The sequence below is a fragment of the Falco rusticolus genome, chromosome 10, assembly GCF_015220075.1.
Source record: "Falco rusticolus isolate bFalRus1 chromosome 10, bFalRus1.pri, whole genome shotgun sequence".
Classification (NCBI taxonomy): Eukaryota; Metazoa; Chordata; class Aves; order Falconiformes; family Falconidae; genus Falco; species Falco rusticolus.
The window spans coordinates 36,805,873-36,830,483 of NC_051196.1; the positions used below are offsets into that span (position 1 = coordinate 36,805,873).

Here is a 24,611-nt window from a genome sequence, read left to right on the forward strand (position 1 = left end):
CCCATGGTGCCGCCCACCTGCTGCCAGCCTGGTGCAGAGGGGCCCTGGCCCAGCCCACTTCCCCAGCAGGGACTCAGCGCAGCTCCTTCCGGCAGAACAGCACCTTTATTTCTCCCCGTGTCACCTCTGGTCACCTCACCTGCAGCATGTGGCTACAGGGGGGCGAGTGCTCGGTATGCCCCAGGGGCACCCTGAAGCCCCGGTGGCCGGTCTCCAAGCTGTAGCAAGTTCTGCTGTGAGCCTGGGCAAAATGGTTCTTCCCCACACGGGTACAGGTGTGGATTATGTTTCTGTCATCTCCCGCCTCCCACCACACTCTTGTAACTGAAAATTTGAGCTGTGCTTGCTAATCTCACCTGAACCAGTCATCTGCATATATTAGAAACAGCACGGACAGCTTTTAATAGGAACAAGACTAATTGCCACCCATATTGTGATTTCGAGCCCCGGGTACGATGATTAGGGGGGAAAACCAACGGCTTGAAAATAAGACCGAAGGACACCTCGAGGCCCAGGTCAGAGTTCGAACCGACTGTGTACGTGTTTAGATTTTAACTTGTTGTACTTGGTGATCAGATCCAGCTTACTGTGCCCGAGGGTCATTCTCTTCTCAGCCCCATACACGCTGTTCTTTTCCATCAGCATGTCCTCAGGGAGCTTGTCATAGCAAGGGACGACAGGCTTTTTCTCTCGTTTTAGCTGGCTGTATGGGGACAGCAGGTCCAATTTTCCTTGTCCAGGACTCTGTCGTTTTTCCATCCCATAACAAGGGGTGTCGTTCTCTGCTGTCGGTTCCCTGGAGGCAGCAGCAGACCCTTTCTGCTTCGTGCTTGTCCCGTTGCTGCTGGCACCCTCTGACAGGGACTGCAACATCTGCTCCTGTCTTAGCGGGGAGCAGTGGCCGCTGTTGTCCCCTTGATAACTGGGTTTATTGGAGCTCAAGGCAGGGGAAGGCTCTGGCTGCAAGAATGTCCTTGCTGTCACGAGATTTGATTTGTGATACAAGGCTGGGGTGGGTTTATTTGGAGGATTGTTTGGTGCGTCTGGCGGTTCTCCTTGCTGCTTCTGGCAGGTGGGCTTCAGAGCTGTGTCTTCCTTCCCCTTCTTATTACCAGAATCAGAGTTTGCATCTTGATTTTCCTGGTGTACATTGCAGCTGGAGTTTTTCAGAAAGGGAGACACTTTTATGCTTCTGATGCTTACATTGGAAAGGCTGCTGGAGGGGCTCAAGGTTTCAGCATCATTCACCTGTGGGGGTTTTAAAAGGAAGCTGGCAATGTTTGAGGTATTCTGAGAAGAGGGGCATGTTCCAGGATCTGGTACACAGAAACTAGTCACTGCTCTGGACTCTGCGTACAAGTACCGGAATTCCTTGTCAAATTCTGCAACAATTTGACCACGGAAGTGGGTCACCAGGCTGGTGTGGACTTGGCTGCAAAGCCAGGTGAAACTGAAAAAAAAGAACAAAAGAAAAAAACCCACATGTAACTTCAGCTCACAGAGTGCCAAGATACCTAGCACTGATTTTAACATCTGAGTGGTGTATTGCTACTCAATTTATGTCATTAAAAACTTTCTCTGAAGTATGCAAGTCTGAGATTACTTGTAGAGATGAATATGCTCATTAGATAATTACAGAAGAGCAACCCTAAAATGGTCATACTTTGACCATCTTCCATTCTGAGCTGCAAAATTTAATTTCCTCTAAGGCAACCAGAACAGCCACATAACTCCCTTCCAGGCTGACAATGCTGCCTCTTTTCTCTAGTGCATTTAGAAATGCACTCTTTTCTCTAACCTGGCAAAAGTTTACTCGAGGCTTCCTATTCGAGATCCTGTTTAGCTCTAGCCCCACCTGCCCTTAGGCTCCTCTCACCTGCTGCACTGGTAAATGTCTTCAAATCCGTCACTCTGTTACATTAAATAAGTGCCCAAAGAAACATACTATTTATTCTGGTGCCTAGAATAATATTAAATAACTATATATTATTATAATTAGGATTTCAGATTATTGCTTTTTCTAGATATCTCAATGAATCCTGTTTTCTCCTAGTCTTCATTTAGAGGAAATTTACTGTTAAAGATGGAAGCTACAGGGAAATAGTTAAATCAATAAACACATACGAGTTGAGGGGTCTAAACCAATTTGCTACAGTTGTTTCAGGTGAGAGCAGTGAGCTGAACATTCAGAAAACTCCCAAAGCATGCCTGATTCATACCAATAGGCAGCAATATGTGAGTTCAGCTTGCCCAGAGTATTTTGGAAAATAAGAAGGGTTTTTACAGAACTATAAAGGAAAATGTCAGCATAAAGAACAACAGTATCAACATACGGGGTTCCATATGAAAATGTCAGTAGGTACACTACCTTTGCTGCACACATGTAATACTGCATTTAAAGAAGAAAGAATCTGATGGCTAGAGATGTAGCTAGAGACTAAAAATGGATTTGGGGCATCATTTGAGCATGCATGTGAGGAGAAAAAGAGTCTCTTCTTACAGCTGAAGAATTAAAAGACACTGAATACCTGAATAACCAAGACAGAGTAGGAAAATACCCTTCTGGAAGAGAGGATGAGGAGAGACAAGGCATCTGGATTCACTGTCAGCATGGAAGGATGCATTGAGACTTCAGAGGGACCTAGAATCTTGGCTCTGGTGCTATGCAATAGCTTCATGAGCAGCGTAAGTAATGGAAGGCTCTGCACTCATTAAATTCCCAAGTCATGTCCAATGGAGAGGGACTGAACAGTTATGAGTTTGAAAAAGGTTCTGGAAAAAATGGGTGCAGATCAACAGGAAAATATTCAAAGAAAATACATTCCAAGCAGTCACAATCAGGTCACAAATACAGGCTGGAGAATGAGTAGGCAGCAGCTCTGAGAGCTAGAGTATGTCTTAAGGAAAACATACATCCGTAGTGTCACAGTATTGGGGGAAAAAAGAAAATATCCTGGGGGTGTGTGAACCCCATTGTGGCCTGCGAGACATGCAAAATCCTTTCACTCAGCTTGAATCCTCTGAGGAACTGGAGATGTTGAGTCCGGTAACTCCGCGTGGTCACCGTCCCCAGGCTGTACAAACCAAGCTGTATGGAAGGTACTAAAGTGTGTGGATGTCCACAGGAGACAGACAGCACACAGATGTAGTCCTCCATGATTCAATGCTCAGGGAGGATGACAGCAAAGAATGAAGAGGGAGTTGCTCGCTGGGATGAAGGATAGCAGAGGCATTTGAATCTAAGTTATGGAGCACTACAGAGAAGCCACTAGTCGATGTCTGTGTATCCTCCCAGGTATAAAATAGGACAGAGAAGTAAAAGAGCATTTCAGGACATGGTTATGGAAATTCTGTTAGGGAAAGGCTGGTAGAATCATAGGGACGTGGAAAACCGTAGGAACATAGTGACTCTATAAAGAAAGCTGGGTTCCATCTTAACCTACGTGAAACCTGACTGCTGTACACAATATAATGTAGAAGATATAGGGAGGCTTTAAATCAGAATCTGGAGCAAAGCTGTGATGTGTAGAAGGCCACACAGTTTGAGATTGACCACTTTACCTTAGCAATAAAAGCAAGAAAATGGTATTCTGATGTAAGGACAGGATGGAAATCAATGACACTTAGGTAAAAGATTAGAACGAATGAAGAAAATCTGAACAAACAAAACTGCATTTAGAAAAGTGGACGGTGGTCAACCAGATCAGATACAAATGTTTACATGCATACATAAATTTTATGAGCTAAAAAACCAGATAGATGTTGTGAAATACCTGAGCTGAAATGATGACTGACACAAAAGGCATCTCAGAAACTTATTGTGTGCAAGAAAATCAAGGAACAGTATAACTGCAGGGGTAAAAATTACACAGAAAGGACAAACAGAGGATATGTTACTGGTGCAATATGTTACAAAAAATACAAGTAAGGTAAACGATACATCAAAAAATGAAAAATATTCCTGATGGATTAAAATTCCACTCTCAAATAGGAAAAGCATAGTATTAGGGCTATACTGTGAACTTTCTGAGCAGAGTGCTGGTGGGAAATATGCCATGCTAAGGAAGTGCTGAGAGGCTAAGGTGGCAGAGAAAGCAGAGGAATAGAGGGAGATTCAGTTATAGCCATGTTGAATGGGCTCATTACTAGCAGAGTTGCAGAAACTGCATTTTAGACACTATAAATGACTGCTTTTTGGAGAAACTAACCAGAAAACCAACAAAAAGAGAAATAGCATTACCAGTTCAGAAGGTTTCTTTGGCAAGGCCACTCAGCAAAAAAATAACCATGAGGTACCCATATGAAATATTCTTTCAGGACCAAAATAATCCACAACAGTAATACTTAACTTAAAAGAGAAAGTGAGGAATGCTATTAAAAAGAAATTTAGAAGAGTAACCAAAAAGGTTAAATGCTTGAGGCAGCATGGAGCTTGTTTAAAGATGCTATATTAGAGTCTCAGAGAAAATGTACCTATCAAAAGAAAGACATTTAAAACATCCAAAATGTCACCATAGTTAAAAGGCAAAGTTAAAGGAAAATATTAAAGTAAACAGCCTTCAAAAACTGGAAGTCAGCAGTTTTCCAATTATTAACCAGTGAATAACCTATCATTTAAAATAGAACACAGTAGCAGAGGAATGGAAAGTAGTAAATGTAAACCTTTTTAAGAGCTCCTGGAAAACTGCAAACCAGCCAGTCTTATTTCCATACTGAACAAACTGGTAGAAGCAAATACAGAGTAAAATGATTAGATGCATAAATAACTATAATCATAATGCTGAAGACTCAGCATATTTTTGTGGAAGGAAGCCATACCTCAAAAGCCTCTTGCGCTTCTTTGAAGGAGGCAGCCAGCAGACAGATGCGTCTGATCTGCTTGGTGCTGGATACTTGAATTTTCAAAGAGATTTTGACATGGTCATTCAGCAGGGACTCTCAGAAAAATGGAGTACAAAAGACTGTTCTCCTGAGGAGTAACAGTTTATTAAAGATAGGATACAAATGCTAGCAATTATTTTCATTTACCCACTGAAATCCCACAGGTTTTGTGCTAGGATCACTGCTGTTCAACATATTCAGAAAGTCCTGAGAAATGGTAGAAACAATCCATGTCAGAGCTCATGGCAAAATTGCTGTGGGTGGTCAGAAAAAACCTGGATAATCAGAAGCTGCAAGACCATCTTACGGTGTGGGGTGAATAAGTGACAAAACAACAGACAAAATTCGATGTCAATAAATGCAAACTGTTGCAAACTCCCTGACTGTGTCTGTATATTGATGAGTCCTCGGATATCAACATCTAGGAAAGAGGTCAGGGCTCCCATGGGCAGTTCAAAAAACTGACCGCTTCCATGCTTCACTAGTCAAAAAGGCCAACAGCAGACTGTGACCTGTATCTGCTGTACTGGTACAGGACCAGGCTGCAGTATGCCCAGTAGAGATTCCCTGATTTTCACCTGTGGAAGTGCTTCTGACCGCTTTGAACAAATTCCACAATGAGAGACTGTTTCTTTTAGTCCAGAACATCATGTACTTACTACGACAGCAGAGAATTAGATATAAGGCCCTGTTCAACTGAATAATGATCTTCCAGAACTCAAGAAGTTTCAGCTACCCAGAGCTCTATAGGAAGAGAGCACACTGCAGACCCAGACCCCTGCCCCAGCACAGCAGACGGAGGAACTGACCCGAATCTGCATTTTAAGCAATACCCTGACTCTGGGCCACAGGGGAATAAGATGTTCCCCCAGCTGTGGTGTTCAATCCAGCAGACACACACTCAAGTTTTAGCCACTCAAAACCGAGTGGTGCCAGTTAACTCATCCCCACGCCTGCCGTCAGTGGAGATGGACAGATGTTTCCAGGCAGTGACTCACTCCATTGCTTTTAGATACGTGTCTCAGGATGGTCAAAATGCCACCAGACACTGCTCTCCGAGTGTTTAGACAGAGATCCTACATAACCAGTTTCAACCAGGTACTTCATTTTTCACTGCCAGAATTTGCTAAGGTGAGACCTCCACACTGGGAGATTCGGAAGCAGAAGACAAGGTGCAGCTCGGAGTGACAGCACTGATGAGGACACCAGTAAATTGAGGGTCCAGCATGGGCTGGCTGGGAGGTGGAAAAGGGAGAAAAAGGGATAGGGAGAACAGTGTTCAAGCAGAGCTGGTGGAAGGAGAATAAAGTATTGCCAGGGCACAAAATTCACAGAAACATCAGAACAGTCTGTCCTGGGGGGTTACACTGTTTGTGAAAGACAATATGATGTGCAACAGCATGAAAATACTCTGGGGAAGATCTGTAGGTGAAAAACTCAGAATCTAGTAATAAAAACATAGCGCAACAATAGTACTCGTGACCCTCTGATCAGAACAGTGACAGTGATCAGACAATGTTGACTGAGATTACAGAGGCTGCAAAATTAGGAACGGTAGTAACAGCGGGAGATTTCATCCACTCATATACGTACTAGGTTAATGCTTCACTGAGATGAGCTGTGGAGAAAAACTTTGTGGAAGCAATAAATGATTACTTGCCAGAATTAACTAGCCTAAATTGTTAGACCCACAAGAAAAGATGCTATTCAGGATGTGGTCTGGAATGATGCATAAGACTGTTCCCGAGTTAGAAGGGAAGAGCCCAATTGCAATAAAGCGTACAACACAATTTTAACTCTGTGGTGGGAAAGAGCAATCTAAATAAATGCAGCACCTGGATATTCCATTTTAAGAAAAGTAACTATGTAAGAACGCAGCAGTTAGTGAAAAAGAGCTGAAAAGGAGCAGTCCAAAACCCCAAGATGACTACACCTTGTAGGTTGCTCAGAACTGCTGTACTGGCAGTTCAGGAACTGGCGGGTCCATTTGAGATCTCTAGGTCAAAAGGGGCATTCGGTGATGGCAAGAGCATAGCAGAGAACCTCGATGAATTTTTTGCATCCATGGCTAATGCTGGTGACACTGAGACGTGCTTCACTCCCGTGTACCAGGGCCACTCTAGACTCCTTTGCTGAGGACTGGGAGGTTCCCAGCATGGTTCCATCTACAGAGAGGGCTCTGGCCATGATCTTGAGGCCCACATAGCACTGGAGCTGACCTCCACCCTGGGACATGGCAGAGTGTGCCATGAAGAACAAGATTACTGACAGCATGGAGGAGCACAGCCTCTTGGAAAAAAGCCGGCAGGGCTACTATAAAGGCAAGCCCTGCCTCACAGACCCGCTGGCATTTGGTCAGGGAGCCAGCGAGCACACAGGTGAGGGACCCGGGCACATACCTTTTTTGGGGGTTTCAAACAGCCTTTGACAGGGTGCTACACCAAAGCCTTTTAACAAACTTAACTTGCCACAGACATGGAGGAAAGGTCTTGTTATGGACCGAGAGCTGGTGAAAGCACAGAATGCAAATCAGCGCTTGACGGTAATTTTTCCGCATGGGTAGAGTCAGCATGAGGCTCCAGAGACTGTTTCTCATCCATCGGTGACCCAGGCATGGAGGGGGTGCAGTGAAATCCCCACGTCTGCCAAGATTCCTTCTGGTGACTGAATACTTCGCCGAAAAAAAGAGGAAATCCAGAAGGACCTTACACAACTGAGCAAGTGGACAAATATGTGGCAGATGAACTTCAGGGTAGGAAAATGTGGTGCACCCAGAGGGGAAAATGTTCTGTGTCAGGCCTGTGTGACACTAAACCTGGAACAGCTCAGGAAGAAGCTCAGAATCACAGTCAGCAGTTCTCTGAAATCATCAGCTCAGCATGCAATGGCAGCTAAACAATGCAATGAACGCTGGCCACCACCAGCACCACGGTAATAACAGTGCAGAGAGCGGCGGTTTGACCCCCTGTAACATGCTGGTGCAGCCGCTTCTTGGGGCTGCATGGGGCTCCAGTCCTGGCATCTCACGAAGGCACTGTGAGGTCAGAGAGGGTGCAGGGAAAGACAATTAAAATGACCCAGAGACGCAGGAGCTGCCATATGAGGGGAGACTGAAAAGGCTGAGGTCTTTGCTTTAGATAAGAAAAGGGCAGGGAGGGTGGCTGAGGTGGAGGCTTAGAACATCGGGAAAGCAATACCCTAGCTGGATGTAGGGCAGCTGTTGCACCAGCCTGCAGCACTAGAACCAGGGGTGGTTCATGAAATTAGTAGGAAATTGGTTTAGAACAGACAATGAATTCGGGCTAATTCAGGGGCAATCAGTACCGAACAGATGCTGAAGGGAGTAAGGGGGATGTATGCAACAGCGGCGCATGCGGTGGAGGGAAGGAGCCCACGGGGAGCAGCTGGGGTGGCTCACCCTACACAGCATCAGCGGGAGCCGGAACCTCGGCCAGGTGGAGCAGCACCTGACCTGGTCCAACATTTTTTACATTTTTAAGGAATGAAGCAGTACTCACAGACAGATGTGTCCAGGAAGCATCAATGCTGGCAGATGAGCAGTTAATGCTATCTGAAAGCTAAACAAGGTAAGAGCAAAAGGGGGGAGCAGGAGAACATAAAGCACCAAAAGGAAACCTGACATTTATAAGGGGAAATGAAGAGGAAAACCAGTGTATCATTATTGTGGAGAAAAAAAATAATGAGCTACATTATTCAGTATTTCGGTAATAAGTATTTTCTCAGTGTCACCAGTCTTTGTCACAGTAGTTGCTACTTTTTCTTACCTGTATGTACCAGCAAGAACTTGGTCACAGTCAATCAGGATAAACTTCTGCAGAACCTGGCCTGCAAATTTCTTGCCTGCTTTGCTGTAGTATGTGTCTCCGCTCAGACATCTTATGCGCATGTTCTGAAACCAAAGAGAGCAGGGTTGGCAAGGGGACGCATACTGAACTAAACTGAAATGTTCCCTTATGCACCACTGATGGACTCCCTTGAGCAGAGCTCTGCTCCCAGGGGTAGAACGCAGCAAGGCATCAGGTATTTCTTGGCTTCTACATACCAAATATTTTGTCACACTCTCTGCTGTTATGAGATAAAAATGCCAACAAATATTAAAAAGTTGCACTTAGGTACAAATATCGGTTTGAAAAAAATCTGGAGAATCCTATGAGCCTACAGATCATTTCTGAAGCATGTAGGACTACACAATTTCTTCCAGATCATTGATAATATTCAACTAACTGTACTACCTTATGGGTCTGCATTTAAAGTAAATTTTGACCCGTAACAACTAGCCAGTTTCTAATCAATGGAATGTGCTGTTCTGCTTTTATGCAGTGACAGGCTTCTTAAAACTAAAATATCGTTCAGTAAAAAAGATTTACAGAAAGGTATGCCTACATTTTAAGAATTGCCTTTTATCAGTATACTTAAGAATTTTATAAAAATTTTCATCTGCTGTACTCAGGTGAAACAGAGCTGATCCTCATCTGTTTTAAAGATGGCAAAAAGCTGGTCTGATACAACTTCAGCTTGTAAAACAGACTCCCCAGTACAAAAAGGGAAAGAAGGCTCTCGGTATCCAGCAGGAGCCTTTTTTGTAATCTGAGGGGTTTGCCCCTAATAAAAGTTATTTGCACCTCAGCTGGGGCAGGCAGAAGAGAACAGCCACCGGAGACAGTTACTGGCCTGATCTATATGACAGAGTGCCAAACAAAACATCTCATGTGTAAATCACCACCCCTGAGGCAGCCCCTGCGCCGGGCTGCCACCCCCGGTGCCCCTCCGGGCCAGCTCCCATCACCAGCGGCGCTGGCACCCCAAGCGCAACACAAACCGCCACCGCCCGTGTTTGGCCCGACAGGTCCCTTGGTGGGCAGCTCGCCCCTGCCTAGCATCAGCCCCGTAAAGGATGAAGAGCCGTGGCCACCGGTAGGGCTGCACGGGCCGCCGAGGACGTCTGGCCATCTGTGGCCAGTGGGCGCTGCTGGTGGGGGCGGCAGCTTCCCTCCACCATGCCAGCGCGGTGGGTGATGGCCAGTGCTGCAGACAAAAGACAAGCATGAATAGTGGCGGTTTGCCTACAGCTCCGCAAGGTGCAGACCCCCGCCCCCGCCGCCCCCAGGGCTGCTCCAGGGCACGGCTGCCGCCCCTTCTCCCACTGGCCTCCCAGGCGGGTGAGCACGCAGCCAGCGACGCTCACCCTAGGTCTGGCATCGTGCGGGGCTCACGGCACCCAAGTTGTGCCTCGGCCTGAGGAGCCAGAGGCAGCTGCCCCGCGGCAGGAGGCTCCATTCCTGGCAGCTTTCCTCTTCCACCCCCGCGGGCAGGAGGCGTCTTCCAGAAACATCTGCGGAGCTCAGTGTGGCAGGGTGGGGGAGCTGGGCTCTCACGTTGTGCTGAGGGAGCCCCTCCACCTGTGCAAGGGGCACCATTGCCCCCCCACCCCTGCAAGGGGCACCATTGCCTTCAGGGCTTCAGCACAGCAGCAGGTCTCCTCCAGATCGGGTCCCGCCGACCTGCTGTCCCTCGCTCACAGCCGGCAGCGGGGGAAGAGCAGGATGAAGGTGATCGCCTCTTGGTGCTGCCCCCGCTGCTGCTGCTGCCTGTTCTCTGCTCAGGGCATTTCCTGAGCCTCTTGTGGTCTGTCTTAGCGGGAAGCCCACCTGGACCTCTTCTCCAAGTACTTGTCCAGGCTTGAGTTCATGGAAACTTCTAGCAGGGACAGAGCTGAAGGTTCACAATCCTTGCACTGCAGATCTCACTTGTTGCCTTCTGTGTCCCAGGATGTGTCTTTATCTGTCCCTTAGGAGAAGGGAGAAACTTTCCCTGTAAGGACAGTTATGCATTGGAACAAGATGCTGTGACATCTCCGTGCTTGGAGATTTTCAAGACTAGACCAGGCAGGGCCCTGAGCAACTACCTCTGACCTCACAGGTGACACTGCTTTGAGCAGGAGGTTGGATGAGACTGCCTGTGGTCCCTGCCAACCTGCACTAACCTATGATTCTCCTGAAATGCCACCACAATTTGCTGATACAGAGCAAGATACCCTGGACGCCTGGGGAGGCGTTCATCAAATCCTGTTGCCAATCAGTGCAGGGATTCTTTCCTTCCGGTGCTGAGGTTTCAGTAAAACTAGTTCTCACAGGGAGGAGCTTCACCTCCCCCTCCAGGGAAGTCAAACACACTTCAGGTAAGGGGTATCCCACAGATTCGTTGCCACAGTATTGCATCACTGCATTCGTCCTTTCTGAGGCTGGGCGACTTTCTGGTATGTGGCTCATTTTTTCCATCCTCTTCTTCCTCTTGGCAATCCAGTCCCTGAATTGCCCAAACAAGATGAGAATCCTGCAGCCTTGCAGAAAAGCCGGACTACTGTGTACTGGTCTCACTCGATTTAGGCAGCAGATTTAAGTTCAGCAGATGGCCACTTGGAAATACCTGACAGCGAAGCCTTCTGCTGCGACCGCTGCCAACGCCCGACCACCACAGCGGGGTTTGCTGAAGTTCAGCACCAGGATTTGACGCCAGCAGGCTCACGCAATGTTCTTAGGAGCAAGATGCTGGAGGGGCAATTGCCCCAAATTCCCCACTAAGCCCCAAATTGTCACCAATTATTCCAAATGGAGATTTACCATAACATCCTGTCACAACTCAGGGCCAGGAACAAGACATGTACAGTCATTCCACTTAGATGTGAATATCAAGCACATACGTTAACGTGCTGGTCGAGAGGCATCAGTTTAAGAGGCACTTCACAGTGAGACCTGCCAATGAGTCACTGAATGGCAGAGGCAAAGTGTTAATTAGCCATTCAAGCACAAGACATGACATCAGGTCTAACAAAGAGACATAGACATCTCCATGGACGCAAACTCATTCTAATTTTAATTAAAAACAATAGCCAGGCTCTTGGATAAGAAGCAAATAAAATAAATTTTGGGGAGGTGGCATTAATCTGGAGCTACCAGGTGACTTCAGTGATGCAGTTCTTCATGAAAGCAAACACGCACCAGCGTGAAGCAGTTTTCCCTAACAGTTGCCATCTCAAGAGGCAGGATAAAATGGGTCTGGCTTGTGAGAAGCGAGAAAGGGCAGAGCAACAGCAACATGAGGGAGGAAGGACGCCTCTCTAAATTATCTTTGTGTAGAGAGGTTAAAAATGAGGGGAAATGAAGACATTTTTAACTGCATCTTTTCTGAACGCCATAAAACTTTTTTTTTTTGTGTGTGTGTGTGTTCTCTTCTCTAGCCTGTTTTTTAGTTAAGAATGGTTTTGAGGTAACTGGGTAATTTCCAAGCATTTGCCACTAAGATAAAGGGGAAATCTATGAAATCGGTGGCTGGAAGAGAATCAGTCCTCCAGGGAATCCTGTGCACCCAGTGAAGGAGCACAGACTGCTGGCCTTGCAGGACTAACAAATGACAACAAAACCCCAACTCCCACTGACAGGCAGTACCCACAAAGGCTGCGTGGGCAGCGGCAAGGTACCGGGGTGTGTTTCTGAGTCTGCACGTTCCCAAGAGAGCTTGTCACAGTGACACGTTAGTTTTTGTTCACCTGCTGTGAGCACCACACACCAGTGCTGATGAGCACCCCACCAAGTGGGGAACTGGGCTCTTCACAACCCCCTCATGAACCCACAACTCAGTCGCAAGGGCTAACAGGAGATCTTACCCTCAGGCTTCCGACACCTGGTTTGCACCAAGGCAGCGCAGCAGGGGAGGACGCGGCAGGTTTTTCACCAGGACATCGGAGGGGAATCGCCGCTCCCCTTCCCCACCCAGCTATTGCACTGCAGCGGCTCCGGCCAGAACCTAACCTGAGCTCAGGGACCTGAACAATGAGCAATTCAGGTCTTGCAGTCCTATGTCCCAGAGCAAGGGCTGAGAGGGGACAAGGAGAGGGGACGATACAGGTCCACATGAACTTAAGTTTTCTGGTTTCTGCCTGCACCAGACCAGCAAAGCGTTCAGTAACGCACTGCATCTTACTGGCCTTGAGCCCACGCTTCTTGTGTGTAAAACTGACATGAGGACCACAAAACATGAAGATACGGGACTAGGAGTCTTCTCCACTCCTTCCTCTGCGCTTCCAGACAGATCTCGATTTCCTAAACCAAACAGCCACAGTTTCTTAGCCTGGGACACTGGGAGAAGGGGTAGGTCCTAGGGACCAGGCAGAGGGAACAGAACAAAGGGTACACATTTTTTATCGATTCCAAGACCCATTTATCATATCCAGTGTGTGACTGAAAACTTACTGGGAAATTGTCCTGAGTAAGAGCCATTTTGTTGCACATTTCCACAAAATGCTTCAAGTACTCTTCATCCAGGATCAGGTAAACGGGGACGTGCCGTCTGCTCGAGGCCTCCAGCAGGTCACACAATATTTCCATGTCTGTAAACAGGTCCATCACAATCGCTATCACCTAGTCAGGAGAAAAGGGAGGGGGAGGGGGGAATAAGAGACTGTTGAAATCTCATGCCCAAGTGAATTGTGCTTTCAGCTATGAGTTAAGTGTTCAAATCTGTGTTACTGAGTGTCTGTGGCCACATGAGTGGAGATTGCTTCTACACCTTTGTGTTTAACAGCCTTTCCCCCACCATGGCAGGTAACACTAGTGTTAATAACTACGAAGATATTCCCCATCCAGCAGCCTCCCATCTCAGCTGCCATTCGTACAACCAAATAGCTGAGAGGGCAATGCATGTGCACAGGCTCCAAGTACCACTGCTGCAACAAGTATGTGTTGCCTTAAGCAAATACACCAGAAACACAGCACATAAACAGAAGAGCTGAGACCGACCAAAATCATTATTCCATCAGTATGAGTGACTCTGCAGATGACTAGCAGGTTAATACAAAGAAGTATCATTTTTTTCAGGAAGGACACACTGCCAGGTAAGGGAGAAGGTATCCTGATCAAGTATGTACATGTCCTTGTTCCAAGATTACATCCCAGGGGTGACTAGGCAAAACGGCAGAACATCGTGTACAGGAAGGATCCCTTCCCTTTCCCTGCGGGCAGCACTCCTGCTGATGCAGCCTGGGATGCAAGTGACAGGAATGAAAACTGAGAGTAGGAAGAAGGAATAACACTAACATTATCAGGGAAAAAAGTATCTTTTTTTCAAGAAAATCTGCCTCAAACTGAAGACTTGCAAGGCAAGGTCTGCAAGGGAGGGGTTTTTAAAAGGAAAAGAATTTTAAAGAGATTGCCAGTTTTTTAAAGAATGAGATTGAAGGCGGCCATGGCAACCCTCCTTGCTGTGGCGATGGGATGGGAGGCAGCAGACCCTCTTGGCTAAATGAATTCTTCAAAAACTGGAAGGAAAATACAGAAAATGGAAGATAGGTCATGACCAGTACCTACTACAAGTGAGCTGACCCAGAACTAGAAAATTCAAGGTACAGCATGACCTGCAATGAGAACAACAGATGCGGGGAAATCAGCCATAAATAGATGAAGCTGTGACTGGAGAAGCTGTGTCACTGCCCTCACAGAGGGAGGCTGCCAGCAGACACCAAGGCGCCCATTATTTGGGGCTGGCAGAGACCACTGGGATCCATCTGCTGCCATCACCCTTCGTGACAGAAGTTGGGGGAACACCTCGGAGCAGGCAGGAGAGCACCAGCCCAGCTGGGTGACGAGTCAGGGCGGACGCGCTTCCCTCAAGGGTGCTTGCGGAGCAACCTGGTGACTCAGACCCTGAGCCACTCACAGTTAGCACGGAGAACTCACGGAGGATACAAACACATGGGGGACTGAAAAGGTAAAGCAGTGAAGGGTTTACCAACAGGCCAGCTTCGCTGCAAAAGCTGCATAAGTAATGGAGCTACTGTCCAAACACTTCAGTGTCAGTCTTTACCATATCTTATCAGGCAAGCGTGTATATAATAAGGTAACTGTTTGGTACTTGTAAGGTTCTGTGCACTACTCCAATTTTCAGTTTCTGCGTCTAGTAGAGGATGCCCAAATAAAGATGGCCCAAAAAGCAGCGAGCTGGAGTGAAGCTCCAATGGCCTACTTTATCCACGTTCATGCCTTGCGCTACATCTTGCACTCAAAATGCGTGACAGTTTCTTTTGCTTCTCATCATACACCCTGTGATGAGATAGGAATCCTGTTTTTAAACACCTGGTCTGCCTGTGGTAGAGCATGGCCAGAACACAGTTCTCCACGGTGCACATCACTGTACAGCACAGACCACGCAGGGTGAGCTTTCCTCTGCCGCGTCTGCTCAGCTGCTTCCCTTCAAACAAAGAGTTAAGGGCAGAGGACAGCAGTGAGGTTGACGTGCACCGTGGTTCAAGCTTTAAATAGGAACAGGCTGAATCACATTCACGGGTCTGACCTGGAATTGCTTCATAAAAGAATAGAGGAGCTCCAAGTATCACTGTCCTTGGATGCAGGGACAGGCTTGCATCTCTGCTCCAGCCTGGCACGCTGGCCCCAGACTGCCTGCTGCCCAGTGGCTCTTCTGCTGTTTCTTTAATAAACTGCCTGTTTCCAGGCTCATACCCATGGCTGAGGTGCTGAGTGAAGAGGCAGCTGCAGGGGCAGAGCGGGGCCCCATTAGCTCCCCAGCGCTCTGCTCCCAGCCATTCGCCTGCAAGCTGGCTCCTGTCGGTGCCCGGTGCCTGTGCACCCCATGGGAGACCCTCTGCACCGCAGCCGTGGCACAGGAGGGCAGCAGTGCCAACACAGGCTGCTTCCTGCTCCCTTGGGCATTTATCCCTTTTGCAGGTGGAGAAGATTTCTTGGTTCCACTTGATTTGTCCCCCAAGACCATCTCCGCAATGATGCCTTACACAGTGTCATTGGTCCTCCACATCTTGCAGAGGACCCCAGGCCCAGCCCACCAGCTTCCTGGAGGCTGGTTTAGTCCCAGACGTCCACATGAGACACAAGGCAGCTGTCACCAAGGGCTAAAAACATTCCTACTGCCCCGAGGCCAAACCCACATCTCTACCCTCTCACCCTGGTCCTGGGAGATACAGGCTTCGGAGCCTGACTCCGAAGGCCACCTCTTTTGTAGCCCTCATCAATGTTGTCTTCCCAGAAGGCAGCTCTGGCAGACGCCTCTCCCGTCCCGAGATGTGCCTATCCGGCTCGGGCAGCAGTCAGCACTGGAAGAGCTCTGAAACGGTCAGAAGCACCTTCAACTTCCCAGACCAATGTTGCTGTGTGGGTATCGGCATTAGGTACCGCTGAGACCCCCACAAAAAAGCAGGACTTTACCATCTCCACACTGGCCTTCAGCCAAAGACCAAAGGAAATTTAGCCAAATGACTCTGATGGGCCACCCGTCCTCTAATGATGAAGCACCAAGAAAACACTATAGCCCAAACCTTGCGTAAGGCCTCGGGCAAGTCCCTCTTGGCCACACTGGCCTCACGATATTCCAGCTCATCCCATGCTTAGGCAGGCTTGGCCCTGAGGACAATTTAAGCTTGGCTTGGGAGGTCGGTGTGATGGAGTCAAGAGAGACTGACGCTCCTGCGTCCCCAGCCCCCACGTGTTCACAGGCACTGCCGGCGCCCACTGCTCTGCACGCCCTTGCTGTTCTCCACCAGCGCTCACAGGCTTTAGCAGAGTCCCGGGCTGCTGCTTGACCTAAGCGCTGGCTGAGGGCGACGGGGCTGACAGGCAGCACAGGGCTGTGCATGGCATGTGCCCGTCACCCCGGCACTGCCGGCCCTGGGCTGGGCGCAGAGCTGCACCTCCCAGCAGCCCTGGGGCACCCCGCGCCAGCACGGCAGCAGGCGCCCAGGCAGAGGGACGCCCGCTTGTGCAGGCCGGGTGGAGCTCTGGGGGACAGTCAGACTCATGTTTTTCAGACTTTTTGAAACTTGCTTGGCATCAGGAGGCAGAACAGACTAGTGCTGCTCACGGCCTCCTCGCTGCCAGGATCCCCATATCTGGGCAGATCTGGGGGATCTGGCTCCTGGTGGTGCTGCCAAGCACCCACAGCTGATGTCGGGCAGGAAGGCTGGCAACCCACACGCACTGCAGCCTGCGGCGAGGGGCACTGCGGCGGGGGGCGCGGAGGTTGTGCTCTGCCTCAGCCTTGCGTGGTAGAGGTGCAGGTGCCCACGGTGGGGCTGGTCACTCTAAGCACGGGTGCCACGGGACAGCCATAAGGGCCACTCAGTCACCATATCTGCTCGGTAAGCAAAGCAGGCAGCTCTTACTGTAACAGCTGCTCAGCCTCAAAGCCAAGAGGTTTTGGGGGAAGACAGCCCTGGAAGCCTTCCCCTTGAAGCCTCCTAAGAACATACTGTCACAAAAGGGAGGGCTAAAGCCTCAAGCATAATTTCCAACAGCTCTGTAAAGCAGCAAAGTTAGGTACCCCAAGGCCCACCTCCAGTGCAGGCTCCTGACAGCTCATGTCTACATTCAAAAGCCTTAGGCATCTACGGCAGCCTGGCGTGACAGACCCAGTGCCTCCAGCCCCTCGGTCTCAGTGGTGGGAGCTGCAAGCCTGGGGCAGGCTCAGAGCATCCCTGTTCCTCACCATGCCAATCACGGCCCCCGAGCCCATGGCACAGCCTCGGGGGTCAGGACATTGCACAGACACAGCTGCCCCACAGGCTCTAGAAAATTCACACCTTGCCATTGTAGGGTTAAATCATGACATTTCTAAATCCACTTCTGGAAACTCACAATTCAGCAATTACTGCAGTCATCACTTCGGGAATTACAGCACTTACCAGCACCCCATTGGGGTTGCCATCTGTCTGGTTTCTAACCAGCACAGCTGGTTTTACTGGTATTTGCCAATAGCAGTGTGGTTTTGGTCATTACCTAAGTGTTGCCATTTGAAGCGATACAATGCTTCTCTTGGGGACCATCAGCAACCCTTCTACAATTGCACATAAATGCAGACCCCCAGCCAGTGTCAAGAGTTGTACAAGAAGGGTGAAAGAAGCAGCATGGTTCAAAATTGATTGGAGCTCATCCAAGAAAAGTAAAATAGTAATAGTATTATCAAATGAGGGCTAAGGTGTGGCTGTGCTGCATCTTCTTATGTCTGCAAAGAGAAAAGCTCAAATCTGAAAATACATCTTCAAAGACAGCTGGTTAAATACAGCAAAGTAGAAAGATAAACCACAGAAGCAAAAGGTACCAATAAAACAAATGCTCTTTTTGCTCATTTGTCAGTACAAATACGCTGTTGCAAAATATGTCAGCTGATGTTGTTCTGTATGACTGTACAGGAGAAAACAGCAAACAACATTTCAAGGCACACGCCTTCCTGCCTACAGGACCCAGGAAAAGCATTCAGAGATCTCAACATCCTTCCCACATCCCACCAGCACTGCGGCCCCCTTCTATGTTAGCTGTAAGCATGCAGGAGGGAAAACACTCTAAAGGAGGGATATATGATGAGCACTTAAAGTCTAGTGGAGAAAATATTTTAAATGCAGAAACAGCTGTTGAGAAGCAAAAAAGTGGTTCTCCACACAGTTGCTACTGGTACTTCAAGCAAAAGATGTTTTTACCTCTGGTTGCTCTTTTGTCATTAAAAAACATACAGGTAGCATCTTTTTTTGATGGTTTGATGAGCAAAATGACTCAGTAACTACTTAAAGGTGTGCAGCTGGGATTGTAAATGAGCTGGAACTGCCATCAATCACACAGTGAATCATGGGAAGCCCTGGCCAGAGCTGCTAACCTAGAAGCCAATAAAACACCAGTAATAAACCAATATGATGGTTGAAAACTCATTCTCCTGTTTCATGCAACAGTCAAAAACGCTGCGTGAAAATCCCCAGCTTGAACATAAAGGGCTGAAGACTGTCAGTGCTTTTTCAGGCCAAGCAAAAAAAGCATAAAAACTCAAAACGTACTTAAAGTACAATAAAGCACCTACTGCCTGGGCACCCTCCCTGCAGCAACAGCGAAGCTCCCGTGAACTGAGAAAGCAGCAAGATGTTTTTCATGTGGTTTAAAGGATTATAATATAATATTATCAGCGATTTGGGACACATGCTAAGTGCCAAGGGGACATTTCCTGCTAGTCATTTACTTTGTGCATTCTGCCATGACTAAGTCTTAATGCCCATTGCTGAAAAGGATGCAGGAATTGTCACAGGACTTCTCAGACCATTTAAGATATCATAAATCAGCTGCCTGCAAGGACAAACAAAGCTTTTTGTCACTTCCTGGACAAAACTTCTCCTATTTGCCTACAAAGGTGCAGTAGAAGTATGGGCATTAGGCAATAGCTGGTTACAACTGAGCAGCAGCTTACGTGGCAAAACGGTCGTCTTTTTGACAAAAGGGTAAAAGATCCCCATTTGCCTCATATCACACCCAAATTTCAATGATATGTGGTTCTTCGATGATGTTGTGATGCTGCACAGCAAGCTGAGCTGTTGCAGGACTGCAGTTTCATCTGCTGAGGCCAATGTAACTTTGCTCAGCACTGCAGATGGGGACAGAAGATAAAACTTTGGCTCAGTCCACCTGGAAACAGCTTGTGCTCTTGACACAGCTGAAGTCTGGGCTTAACAATTCTTTATCTCCTGCTTTCCGCACTAGGCAGTAATGAATAAAAGGAGTGACTTTAAAGATAAATAAAAAACCCTACTGGAATGATAAGAGAAATGGCCTAGAAGTTCACTGGCTAAAAGTGGACTTTGCACTAGAAGTTTACTCAGTATCGTCACACTATTGAAATGAAATACTACAAAAGAAAACAAACATGGAACAGATGCAAAGAACAATAAAAAGGACAAAGACAATAAAAGCTGAAAACGCACCTGAGAAACAGTTGTCCAAGCTGCTGCTTTAGTACCCAGTATAGCATCAAAGCAAAAAGGAATAAGAAGGAGCACAATGAGTAAATCCATTGTGGTTGTCCAATTTTTATTACATCCGAGGGTTAGCAACCTCTACCCGGCAGAAACTGTGCGATGGGGCAGAACGGGCTGATCTTACTCATCTTCAGAGAGATGCAGACGCCAGGTCTAGCAGATGGGATGATGTATGCTAACCTACTTCAAACCACAGGCAGGGATTTTCAGTCCCACAAGTTTACTCAGGTCCTATGTTCTCCCACAGCACCTCACCAGTGGTATCCTCTTGTCCTGCTTAACGTGGTGGCCAGGGGCCAAGACAAGCCCTGGAGGAGCAGGCTGGCTGGCGGGGGCAGAAGGGCTGGCTGGCGCTCAGGCGCTGAGCACCGCTGAGCGTTAATGCTGCACACTCTGCCACTCGCTCGCTCTGGGCTTCGTCCCGTGCTCAGCGTTCCCGCAAACACAGACCCAGGGTGCCTCCCAGGGCACTGCCTGTCTACCTGAAATCCCAGGCGGAAAGAAATTACAGGAAAAGAAAGGAGCAGTGACAGTTACAGGTCTGGTACAGAAAAAGCAATCGCATCATGCCAGACATCTAGAGAGCAGCAACAACCTGGAGCATGTGGAGTACAGCTGTGGGACCGGCCACCAGCACTTGGGTGCTGCGGCACAAGACCCCACTAAAGGGACACAGCTCTATACGTACCGTCCGTGCCCGGCTGATCAGAGAACGGAGCAAATCCTTAATGCTGTTAGCTTTGTTTCTTTGGAAAATCACAGTGGCTTGAGTCTGGCCAGACACTGTGAGCAGTGGTGCCCCTGGCCACCCCAGCTCCAGCTCTGGAGGGTGCACATCAGACATGAGTGGAAAGTAGGTGCCAGATGTTAGTTCAGAGCTGAGGGAGGACCCGTCCCCAGTGTCCGCGCTGCCAGGGTCAGCCTCTTTGTCTTTCGTTGAGCTGGGATCTGGAAAGCTTTGGTTTCTCTGATGGCTCATATATTCCATGTCCAGGGTGGAAAGAAAAGGCAGCTCCCGTTCCTCAGCGATGGCACTCAGGTAGCCGCGTTCCCCCTGCTCAAGAAAGGCGTCTATGGCAAGCCTGGCTGTTTCACTGTGCTGGAGCACCAGTGGGGTGGGCTCCCTCCACCACGGCTTCTTCAGCTGCTCCAGGCGGCTCTTCAGTGGCCCAGACACCCCTTGCTGGCCCCCATAGCTACGGTGGAACTGGGGTCTCACCTCTACCGCCAGGTAGTTGAACATGACCAGAGCTGTTGATGCTAAGAAGTGCCTCTCCACCCGGATTAGTCCTGTCTGACTCCAGGTCTCTTCTGGCCCTCTTGCGCTCCGGGGCTCCTCCCAGCTGGTTCCTTCAGGACTCAGCATGAGCTGCACTCCTCCGCCGGGGAGTTAATCACCAGGTAGGCACAGCCTCCCACTCTGGGGAGGAGCTGGCTCTTACCGGCTCCCTCAGACACACACCTGACACTGGGAGCTCAGAGCACCCCTTTTGCAAGGGGAGGAAGATCAGCTCCTCAAGGTACTCCTTCCCTCTCCCTGTACCTGATGCAGGTCCTGCCCTCCCTTCCCTGCCGAGAGCTCCCCACCCTCAGCCAAGCAGGCTCTAACCTGTTCTGTCCCTCACTGTGCTCACCGTGGAAATGCAGATGCTGAAACTTGTTCCTGCTTGAAATTTGTTCCAAATCAAACATGTGTCTCAGTGTCAGTTATAATGAAATACAAATATCCCAAGTGGGTAATCAGACTTGGCCAAGAAACTTAATCATCCCTGAACCATAGCTAATGCTCCTCCTTGACATTTTTGGGGGAGCCCAGGCTCTGCTAGACTGGCACCCAGCAGAGAAGCCAAAACACCATCTTTTTTAATATCACAGGCTCACAGTGTGCATACGAAGCACAGCAGGAATCTTAGCACAGCTCACGTCATTAGATACCGCAGGCATGAGCAATAATAGCTCATGGGGCCTTCTAGCATCTCCCTGGAAATCCTTCTAGGACGGGACCTTCAGACTTATGAGTCTGGTGCCACACGAATGACAACACTGTCCACATGCTGTGTGTTTTGGGATTAGTTAACTCCAGCTTCCCAAAAGCACCACGGAGCTATTTTTGGAGAAACAACACAGGCAGACATTAATAAGTGATTGAAAATGCCACGTTAGGAACACACCACCCAGAACACAATGCAGGACATGAAAAATTGCACAGCAGAAGCACCCGGGTGTCCCCAGACTGCAACGCCAACCTCCCCCACCCCCTTCAGCCGACTTACCCTGGAGCTACTGAACTCCACAGAGGCTAACCAGAGAACGAAGAACTGGCTGGACAGTTGATCTAATCAGCTAGCCTTTTATCTAGAAGTTACAAAACCCCTGCAGATTAAATTCATCCAGGCTAAATTTAGTCGTCTAAAAGCTAAATGTCTGCTCTTTAATGTAACCACCAGGCTAGAGTCAATGGAGAGACAGCCATGCCCGAGTGTGAACCAGCACATTCAGACACAAAGTTCTAAGTCAGCTGGGATGAATCACGTCCCCAAGGGACTGTCACTCTCCATGGGCTACAGCTGGAGTGGGATTAATAGTTTAGATTAACTGCCTAGTCTTCAGGTCCCTGAAGTCTGAAGGAACTCTGACCAGGACTATGCAAAAGTACATTTACCCAGAAAATCGAAGTCACCTGCCAGAGCTATGCTGCAATGCAGCAAGCAGGTGCAGAATTAGCAGCTGTGGACAATATATAGGGGACAAAATTATAATAAAACTGCTGGCATGGAAGTGTTTCAGGTGTAACTGTTAGACCAGCTTAAAGAGTAACATTAATTTAAAGTGTGAACAGCCAAACACAATGTAAGGAAGTTTGGGGAAAAAAAGAAGGGAAGGAGCTATAACATGACGAGCCTTGTCTGGAGCTGCTTTGCCAGGGGGATAACGTCACCATGGTGATAACATAAAAGGAGGTAACATCACCCTTTTTTGCCTTCCTAAGGAGTTGGAAAGAGTGTGAATTTTAAAAAAGTCATCAAATACGTGTTTTCTGCCAGATAACACACTGCTGCTTATTCTGTGAAGTGATTTCCACTGTCTTCAACTGGTGTTTGGTAACCATCTACTCTTCCTCCAGTAATTTCTCGTGGACCTCAGCATATGAAAGTACATACAACGTACACATCTCTGGCTGAGCTTGTCAGGCTGGGCTTCTGCAGCGCTGGTGGGGAGATGCAGAGATTTCCAGGGAGTCAGTTACCTCACCCTGCAGCAGACATCTGAAACAGGGTAGATGAAATGCACGGTGAAAGCACTTATCTCTCTGCACTGAGCAGGAGAGCTCAGGCTGCCACTGACAGAGGTTTACCATGCAGACATCTAGAATTAGATGAGAAGTATCCCATCCCTGCTGTCTGGCAAAGAGATAAACATCTATAATTGGCACTTCACAGACTGACTGGCCAACAGGGGATGTAGGAATCACATCAGCCAATTCTTGCCAGATAAAAGCAAGGATCTTATCTGCAAGCGTTGTCCACACACCTCCTGCAATCAACAGAGAAAGGCAAGAGGAAAATTCCCTCTGGCTAAACACACACACCAAGTCCCACTTCCAAGGCAACGTCCCCAGGCAGCTATAATCTGGCCCAGGTATTAGGCAACACTTCATTCTTGTGTCCCACTACAGATGCTCTTGGAGCTCACCAAACACGAACACCTCGCCTGGGCTTTCCACAAAATGTACCTGCCGCTTCCTCTTTGAAGGCAAACGGAAGGGAGCCCGCCAGCCTGTTCCATGATGGTACAGTTCTTTGGGAGCACTCACACACAAGAAGCCAGATTTGCTTTTTTCCCTTCATTTCAGACTGAAATCCACATCTTCCACCACAAACATCAGGGTGCTCAAACACACTTATCTACAGATGTTTCTGGAAGGCACCTGCATAGCAGTGTTCCACAGTGCAGCGTTCACCGGCCAGATGTAATGAACAGCAAGCACAGTTAGATGAGAAAAGTCCAAATTTTAGTTACGGCACTGAGATCTGTGTCAGCACGGAACTCACAGACAGAACAGTGCAAAGTCTCCCAGTGTTTTGTCCAAGGTTCCCGACCACGGCATTACAGATTCATTCTTCTAAACACAGTGGCAGCACACAAATTCCTTGCTTCATTTTTCCCATGCATATGTTAAGACTCTTCCAAATCAGGGCAGATAGCTTTGCCCCCGCTCAGCAGGAGGGCAATGGACACCAGCTGCCAGCTCTAGGCCAAACGATCTAAGCACTAGTGATGGCAGGGAAACAGACAACCCCACCTCCTCCACCGGTCCCTGCTCAGCGGTGTGCCCAGCATGCAGGCTCTTTCCAGTTGCCGCTCTGAGGCCCCTACCACCCATGTGCCACGCAGGGAAGCCAACGTGTGGCCACTGAGTCGCGCTGGTGGCCCTTCGAGGTCCAGCCCCTAGCTGCTCAGGGTGCCAATTCGCAGCTGTCATGAGAAGGACCATGATGTGCCTCTTCCCTAGGCTGCTGCCCCATAGTGAACATGTGAAAAAGCGCTTTCAGACACCTTCCCTCCTTCCAAAGGAAATACGCAGAAATAGAATCGGGCATTGTAACAGCAACGGGTCCAGTTACCGGCAGGAAGACAGTATGAAGGGGAAGGATGTGGGACAATGAGCAAACCCTCATCAGATGCCTGGCTTTGACAGGATGTGGAGCAGCCCAGGAGGCTGCAGGTGGGATGAGGAATGAACAAGCCCAGCTCACTCTTTTAGTCACCCATGTAATCGTTAATGAAGGCTTTGCGTGCGCTAGACTCCTTGCTTCTTAAAACAGCGTGAAGGAGCCCTTAACTCCTGTGAGAGCTGCAGTAGCACGCCAACTCCAACAGGATCTGGTCTCCGCAA

General features: G+C 48.5%; 1 protein-coding gene across 1 annotated transcript; it reads right to left on the bottom strand.

Annotated features, from left to right (window-relative positions):
* Positions 1-120: 120 nt before the first annotated feature.
* FAM83C (family with sequence similarity 83 member C) lies at positions 121-21,333 on the bottom strand. Its single transcript, XM_037403315.1, has 4 exons — positions 20,403-21,333; positions 13,152-13,319; positions 8,667-8,791; positions 121-1,450 (listed from the first exon to the last, which is right to left on the bottom strand). Exons 1-4 carry the CDS (start codon positions 21,078-21,080, stop codon positions 517-519), a joined length of 1,905 nt encoding a protein of 634 aa, XP_037259212.1. The 5' UTR covers positions 21,081-21,333; the 3' UTR covers positions 121-516.
* Between the last annotated feature and the right edge of the window lie 3,278 nt (positions 21,334-24,611).

Bases quoted from the DNA above. Each gene is read 5' to 3' on its own strand.
- FAM83C (XM_037403315.1), bottom strand. From the start codon at position 21,080: ATGCTGAGTCCTGAAGGAACCAGCTGGGAGGAGCCCCGGAGCGCAAGA. The intron at 13,320-20,402 runs GTACGTATAGAG...TCTCCTGACTAG, and splicing joins TGATCAGCCGGGCACGGACG to GTGATAGCGATTGTGATGGA. The intron at 8,792-13,151 runs GTAAGTTTTCAG...CTTTGGTTTCAG, and splicing joins TTACTCAGGACAATTTCCCA to AACATGCGCATAAGATGTCT.